Source organism: Pediculus humanus, genomic scaffold, assembly GCF_000006295.1.
Source record: "Pediculus humanus corporis 1103172108263 genomic scaffold, whole genome shotgun sequence".
NCBI lineage: Eukaryota > Metazoa > Arthropoda > Insecta > Psocodea > Pediculidae > Pediculus > Pediculus humanus.
Window position 1 is genome coordinate 265,669 of NW_002987832.1, and position 8,895 is coordinate 274,563.

General features: G+C 26.5%; 1 protein-coding gene across 1 annotated transcript; it reads left to right on the forward strand.

Annotated features, from left to right (window-relative positions):
- Positions 1–7,712: 7,712 nt before the first annotated feature.
- Positions 7,713–8,585, forward strand: Phum_PHUM494500 (Neural/ectodermal development factor IMP-L2 precursor, putative; the record flags this gene model as incomplete). Its single annotated transcript, XM_002430634.1, has 3 exons — positions 7,713–7,895; positions 7,977–8,354; positions 8,436–8,585. 3 exons carry the CDS (start codon positions 7,713–7,715, stop codon positions 8,583–8,585), a joined length of 711 nt encoding a protein of 236 aa, XP_002430679.1.
- Between the last annotated feature and the right edge of the window lie 310 nt (positions 8,586–8,895).

An 8,895-nucleotide genomic window follows, 5' to 3' on the forward strand; every position in this document is an offset into this window, starting at 1 on the left:
ATGAGATGAATTTATGGATACCGAAAAAGTAACTGACGGAAAGTTAACTTCCTGAACGCGCATTCCATAATTTTTTTTTTTTTTTTTAGTTCTTATCTTCTATGACATTTTTTTTTTTTTTTCTCCAACGTTCGTTTCGATCAGCATTTTTTCGATCTTACTCAGAATCATTTTTTTTTTTTTTGTTTTAATTAAAACGTTGTCTCGTACCACTTACCTATTCAATTTTCATTCCTCCAATCAGGTTTGTTCAATTCTCATAACACGGCTCACCTGAGAAAATTCCATTGATGTAATTTTGTTTTTATCTCTTTCTTTCTCTTTCTCTCTCCTTCTTTCTTTCTTTCTTTCTTTTAGGTACTCAGTAAACACTGTAAGGAATGAACAATATAAATAAATAAATAAAATTCTTTTTTAAATATTTGTTTACCCAATTACAATGAAGTGAAAAAACAAAAAAAAATGGCGAAAAATATTTTTTTTTTTTCATTTTGAAAACAACCCTACAAACGTACCTTTTTTAATTCAATCATTTATAGACTTGTTTTACCATTCGTAAGTAATAAAAAGAGAGAGAGAGAGAGAGAGAGAGAGGGGAAAACACGCACACATTGAAAAAAAAAATGTTTATTAGCATTTTCATTCGTGTGTCTGTTCACGTTCACCATTTATTATTATTATTATTATTATTAATTTTTTTTTTTCATTTGTTCAAAACTGGTTTTTCTGTCTGCTCTCTTTCTCTACATAAAAAAAAAAAAATTTTTTTTTACCTCCCCTTTTCCCCTTTGGAATAGACTGGAGAAGAGAGTGTGAGAGAGAGAGAGAGAGAACAAACAATTTCGGTTGTTGCAAGGTAGGCACGCGTGCAGGACTCAAGTAATGGATTCATAAAGTATTTGTGCAACTTTGCACGTGGTCATTTTAAATTCGTTGAATTTTTACTATTTATTTTTTTTGAATTATTAATATTTGTTTCGTTTTGTTTTCAATATAAACGTATTTTTAATAAAAAAATTATTACATCGTTACCGGATTCAATAGAAAAAAACGAACGGAAATAAGGATCTAAGAGAAAAGTAAAAGAAGTGAAGGGTGCGGAATTGTAGACAATTAAATTTTTAAAAAAAATACAAAACTGGATTCGTTACCACCTCTCTCTTTCTTTCTCTCTCTCTCTCTCTCTCACTCTTTTATTCTTTCTTTCTTTTCCCTCTCTCTCTCTCTCTCTCTCTCTCTCTTTCTCTAGTTAATTGACGGGTAATAAAAAATAAAAAAAAAAAAAAAGGGAAAAATAAAAAGGTGAACAAATTTTTCATTGATGTTGCATCAGATTGTCTTTGTTTAAAAACGGTTCGTCTAACGACACGTGCGTTTGTCAGGTCGAGATCAGCATGAAGTCAAGTTGTGAATTTGTGGTAGGTCTTTTTGTCCGAAATTTGCGGTTTTATTTTCGATATATCGAATCGTTACAATTTTTAATCGTTTTATAGCGACGCGCCTATATCGCGATATCTCGTTATTTAAAAAACAATTTATTTGGTGAGTATTTTGTTTTTTGTTTGCTTTTTTTTTTTTTTTTTTTGCTTCTTTCTGAACGAACATTTTTTTTCAATTGATAATAATTTATATATTTTATATCGAAAACTTACCGAAACGTTTTCCCTGTTGTTGTTTTTCATTATTATTATTATTATTATTACTAATTTCGAACTGATATTAAAACTTAAATTTTTTCTTTTTTTTGTACGTTTGGAGATTTCTTTATTGATTTTTTGTTTTTCAAAATGTCGATCGAACTACAAAATAAATTCATAGATTAATAATAATAATAATAATACAATTTTTTTTAAATAAGAAAAACAATAAAAATTAACCTTTTTTTTGTTATATAACGTTTGGCAATTTAAAATAGTACTTAAAATTTTTTTTTTTTTAAATCCATAATGCATCGTAACGTATTTTATTTACATTTTCCGACATTAATGCAGCAAATAACATAACATAACAATTTTTTTTTTCGAAAAAATTACGTAAAAGCCATTTTAAAATTAATCGATTTCGAATTTTACGTGTGATGCTTCGATGATAAGAATCATCGAGAGAATTCCAAATTCTTGAAAACCTGAAATGATTTTATTAAAAAAAAAAAAAAAAAATTTTAATAATTAAAAATTAATAATTAATTAATTAAAATATAATATTAAAAATGACGGTGATGATAATAATAATATGCATACTCGTAATAGTTTTGAATTTGATGACTTATCATCAATTAATTAAATTCTTGGCCTACGTGCATCAGGTACGCACTATAATGAAGAACGCATGCGCGAGAGTAATAACACGTTATTAATTTTTTTCTTCTTTTTTTGTTGTATTTACGAGACATTTTTTATTATTTAAATTATAATTCTGATGAATCCTCCATGCGATTTATTTTACGTAACAATTAATTAAATTCAAATAATTTTCAATTTCAATTTTTTTTTGTAATGTGAACTTTAACGGATTTTATCGACACAACGAGGAAAGCGTGGGTTAAAAAAAATTTTTTTTTAAAAGATTCATTATAGCGTTGTATTGATACGGTCGAAACAATTCTTTTTAAAATTTTTTCAGCTACCTTTTTTTTTGAAAACGTCGAATTTATTATGGATTCCTGAAATGAAATTTTTTTTTTTTTAATAACGAAATTTTCAAAATACAGACACATACTTTACCTTCCGATGATGATTTAAAAAAATTTAATTTGTGGTAAATTTGCGGTCATTCATTGCAACTCAAATCCCACAATTTTTCACGCACACACGCACATTGTGATTCATTATTATTATTATTAACCGCAATAATTTCATCGTGAAATACTTGTTTGAAAGTCACTAATCATTGGGACCTGCCCCATGTCATTTCATTTTGTATCCATTTATTATAATTTAATATTTATTATTATTATTATTAATCATATTTTAAATACCGAGCTTTGAATTTTATGCTTTTTTCAAATATCGTTTGTTACTTTTCGACTTCCTTTGAATTCATTGTTTGTTTTCCGAGATCTGAAATAAAAAAAAAAAAAATGTACTTATTTTTCATTATTATTATTATTATTGGTTAAATGATTGTAATAACGTACCGATCATTATTAGCATAAAACGAAGATGATTTCTTGTAAGGTTCATCATATCAAATGATTTATGACGACGCAGACGATTTCATTCAAATCACATCATTTACATCGATAATCATTTAGACAGTCGAGGTGTTATGATGACGTTTAACATAGAGTTGCAATTCAAATGGAATGTTTTGGAAAAATGCAAACCTGTCATTATTATTATTATTATTATTTTTCCATTGATACTCGGAGTAGTTTTTGAGATAAACGACGATGGCGAGGGGTGCTAAAACTCCCTTCTGTAAAAAAAAAAAACGAAATTAGACAGTCATAAGTTAAGGGTTGTATTGTAAAACTAAAATTCTCTACTCGGAAAAAGTGTGCCAAGTTAAACGAGCTCGTATCCCCCCCCTCTCCCAATATTAATGTATTTAATTAATAATGATGATAACATGAGTAAGAAAATTTCATATCATTTCTCGCGAAAAGTACATTGAAAAGTTTTAAGTTTTCCCGGGAATTTGAAAATTGTAAAATTAAAAACCAGGGATTTTATCACAAAATATTAATTTGTTAACTGGAAAAATTTTTAACCACGGGGAAAAATATTTCTCGAATGGGTTGCTTGACCGGATCCGCCTTGATTTTAATTAATTTCGTGGGTGTTTATAATAAGTACGTTTTTATAACTACCGGAAAATCCGTCGTTGACCTCACTTTCACTTCAATGAATTCTTCTCAACAGCAAATATGTGAATGTCAAGTCCTTTTAATAAATAACGAGGAGAGTTTTTTTAGTGTTATCATGTTCATTTTTTTACATTTGAGTACACATTCTATAATTCTTTAATTTTAAAAACCTGGAAGATCTGGATCTGAAAAAAAAATCAAATTAATAAATTAATTTTATAAAGGCTTTTATAAACTTATAATAAAAACAATTTCTAAATTTTTCAAGCTCTCGATTTTATATATATATATATATATATATATATTATTATCATCATTATCATCATCATCATTTTTTTTCTGCTTTCAAATGTCGAAACTTTAAAAAAAATTTTTGCAAAAAAAAAAAAAACCTAAACGAATAATTATTCATAAACTAATGGTGGTGGAAATGATAAGTTTGTCGTGGAAAAGAGAGAAAGGAGAGAAAGAGAAGAGAGAGAGAGAGAGAGAGAGAAAGAGAGAGATAGAGAAAGAAAGAGAGAAAAAGAAGGAAAAAAAAAGAAAAATTTTAAGTAATTTGAAAAAAAAACACAATTTAAAAAATAAATTTTTAAACGTGCTCACTTCAAACATAACGATAATAATAATAATAAATAAATTAATAAATTAATAATAATAATAATAATAATAATAAATTAATAATAATAATAATAATAATAATAATAATAATAATAATAATAATAATGACAGTAGTAATTAATAAAAATGTCGATAAGAACGTCGTCTGTCGTTTTGAAATTTTCTTTTTAATTCATTCCGATAACTGGAAAACCTATAAGTTCATCTCACTCAGACACGTACAAAAAAAAAAAAATTTTTTTTTCTTTCTCTCTCTCTCTCTCTCACACTCTTAATGACGTCATTTGGCAAATCAAGATAAATAATATGTTATAATATAAGAAGTACATCACCGCGGATGCCAATCAATTTATATTGTTCGATTCCCATATATATATATATATATATATACACACAGACATACATATATAATATTTTATCCATAAAGAAAAAACGTCAGTTCGCTTTTCCATCTTCTCCAGATAAGTTCGGTAAGTTTTCCGATAGTCGGTCGCGATTTATTTAACGCTTTAAATTAATAATAATAATAATAATTTTGTTCGGAGTGAATTTTTTTCTTATTTTTTTTAATAAATTGATTCAACTTACGTAAAAATAAAAAAAATTTTTTTTTATTTTTTTTTTTCTTTAAATCGCAGGTTAGGAGAGAGAGAACAAAAAAAAAAAGAAAAAAATGTTTTCCATCTCTGTCGTCGATTTGTTATTTAGTTTAACTTTTCTGATGATCATCATCACTGGCGATAGTCAAGGAATGATAATTAATAATAACGGACCCGAACAGGTGAGTCTAAAAAACAATAATAATAATAATTATTATTAATTGGAATCAATAATTAATTAATTAATTAATTAATTAATTTGTTTATTGTTGGTTCCTTATCATTTAACCTGAATGAATGCCTTATTACACACACACACACACTCATTTATTTTTTCTTTATTTTTTAACTGATAAGAACTTTTTTTTTTAAAATACAAATTAATTATTATTATTATTATTATTCGACACGATTCGAATAATCGAATGATTTGTAACAAATTAACGACACGAGTGAGAAGAAAAAAAAAAAACATTTTCATTCACAACTTGTTTTGTAATTTATAAAATAATTTCTCTCTCTCTCTCTCTCTCTCTCTCTCTCATTTCTACGCAGTTTATCAAATCGTTACATTTTTATTTATGTTAAAAAACATTAATATTTTTTTTAAAAACGACCACACACACAGATTTATATAAATTTTTAAAAAAATTTAATTTAATTCAAATAAAAATTTAAAAAAATCATTATAATTATCATCATTATCACATTATTATTGTTATTAATTAAAAATGTACAAAACAATATAGTAGTTTGTGTAATTTAATTAATTTATATTGATTTACTGTTTTTGTGTGGAAAATTTAATTTAAAAAAAAGAGAGAGAGAGAGAGAGAGAGAGTGTGTGTGTGTGTGTGAGAAAAAGAAAAAAGTCGGTCATTTATATATTATGATTTTGTAATTCCTTGAACTCTACATAAATGCATTCGAATCGGTTTTCAATAATAAACATTTCCTATACACTTAATCAGCGTTGTTTAATTCCATTTAAATTGTTTGACGAGTCAAAAAAAAATTTTTTAAATGTATTTGATTGTACCTGTTTGTCATTTGTCCTAATAACAAAAAAAAATCACGCCACATTTTTTTTTTTTCAAATCGTACGATATTTCCTAAATCGAATGACGCTCACATGTCGAAAAATAACACATGACAAAATTCTTGTTGTATTCTTGATATTTATTATTATTATTATATATTTAGAATTGCTTGTTCGGCAAATAAATTAAAAAAAGACAAACAAACAAACGAATGGATGACCTGATGTTAAACTAAAAAAAAATTAGTCTATAATGTAACTTGATGATGATCAAGTCAAAAATTTAATTTAATTCTATTTAATTAATATTATTATTAATATACCCACCTGAATTTACGAATTCCAATTGAAATCATAGTTAAATTAATAATTTTTCAATTCGTTTTTACGGTTTTCGAACGTGGGAAAACGTTTTCATCAAATTTTTTTTGTCATGAAATTTTCAATAAAAACCGTTACGTTTCGAACAATCTAGAAAAACTTACAACGAAAAAACTTGATCATTTTCCTGCTCTTATTTTCCTACAATCGATCGTGTAAATATTGAGAAATGATATTTTACATCAATAATTAATTAATTAACGTTAAGATTTATATATAAAAAAAAACAAAAAGAAATTGTAAATATAATAATTTTTACCGGTAATTAAAAATTTTTTTTTTTTTTACTCGTTCGTCGCCATATTTGAATTCCTATTCTTAATTTTTGAAAATTAACAAAAGCGACCTCTATAATATAATTCAATTAATTGTCGATAGAGTGCATTGTAACGAGTTTTTATTTTTTAACGGAAATTACTGCAATTAAAATTTGAATTTTTCAATCTTCGTTAATTATTTAAAAAATTCGTTTCGAATCTTCAATTTTACGGAAAAAAAATGAAAAAAAGTAAAAAAATGTCAACAAAACAACATCTACAATTTTTCTTTTTTGAAAAGAAATCAAAAGGTAAATAAAATAAAAATCATTTCTGTATTCTGTCTGTAACGGTAATTAAGTCGTACCATCAAAATGTATGCATATTCTGTACAAAGAAAATGGCGACTAAATATATTTAAAAAAATTTAATGTATGATAATTCATTTAAAAAGAATTTTTTAATAAAATTATTAAAAAAAGAATGAAAACGACTGAGAACATGATTTAAATGAGTTATCATACACTACGAAACGATTTCATTTTAATAAATTAATCATAATAATAATAATAATAAAAATCCTCAAAATGAAAAAAAAAAAACTTTAAGTGGGGCCCCTCCATCATAAATGATAACGACGATTCCAAAATACAAACAAACAAACAAATTATTATCATCATCGCGATAAAAAAAATTTTTTTTTCCATAACGAACGAAAAAACGCCCTTCAAAATCCAAAAACGAAAAAGAATATAAATAATTTTTAAAAAAAAAAAAAAAAAGATGGCGGTATCGACGTAAAATAAATAATACATGATGAATAATTTTTTTTCGATAATATTTTTTATAAATGATTTCTAATTAAAATATATAAAAAAAAATAAACGCAAAAAAAAAAATTTTTCATTCGTCGTTTGTCCCGCCATATTTTTCCTTTTTTGGGGGGAGTCGAAAAGTAATAATAATAATAATAATAATGAACTGTTTTCCAGGTCGACAATAACGTAATGAATAATTCTCCACCGGCTCGCATAAGCGGTTTTAGAGCAAAAGACTGGATAAAAATATCTCGAGCACCTTCACAGGTTATCAACACTCAATTGGGTGATAAAGTCGAACTCGAATGTGAGGTTCTAGGTAGTCCAGCACCTGAAATTCAATGGTATAAAGGTAGCCAATTGATTCAAGAGGTAATTTAAACGTTTTGTCAGGTCTTTGACTTTCTTTCCAAGTAAAAACAAATCGAAAAAAGTTTTCTGGTTTACCGACAGACTGAAAGAAGCGTTCTTAACAACGAGCTACAAGATTCGTACCACGACAAAGCAGGTTTGGCTAAAATCAAATCCAGGTTCATCATAGATTGCGTCACGTCGAATCACGGTGGTTTTTACACGTGCGTTGCAAGAGCCGGTGTTAAAAAAATAAAATCCGAACCGAGTTTGCTACTTATTGAAGGTGGAAGTAGCGAATCGTGTAAGGAAGCTAAAAATGAAAAATTACAACCCCCGAGAATAATAAGTTGGAATCCAACGGCTATGGAAAATATGGGAGTCGATGTTTTGCTACCATGTGCAGCCGTTGGAAATCCAACACCGGAAATATATTGGCTGGACCAAGACAATAACGTTGTCAACAATTTCCGGTTTAGAGTAAGTCAAAAAAAAACAAATCAATAATCCATTAAAATAAAAATAAAATACATATGTAACCTTTTTGTTTTTCATTTCCAGGTTTTAAACAATGGAGATTTAGCCATTTACCGGTTGGCATGGCCCGATATGGGTCAATATAAATGCGTAGCTGAAAATAGTTTGGGTAGAGATTCCGTGACGACATTTATTTATCCAGTCCTGGTAAGTTTTCTTTTATCCAAACTTTAAAAGTTTTCTGTTGCATGCAAAACGTCATCACCAAACCAATTTAAATTTTCTTCTTCTTCTTCTTCGGAATTAAACATACAAAAAAAACGTTAAATATTATTATTCTCTCACGTTTTTTTAAAAACACTTTCGAATATATAAAATGACCTCAAGTAACCTTTTTTTTTATATTAATAAATCATAATTTCATCATAATCTTCTTCGAATTCATTAAATTTTCTAAAATAAAGAAAAAAAAAATTATAAATTATCCTCAGAAAACGTGAATGGTTTTCCCGCCTCTTTTCCTCCTCTTACTCCTTCCCACTCC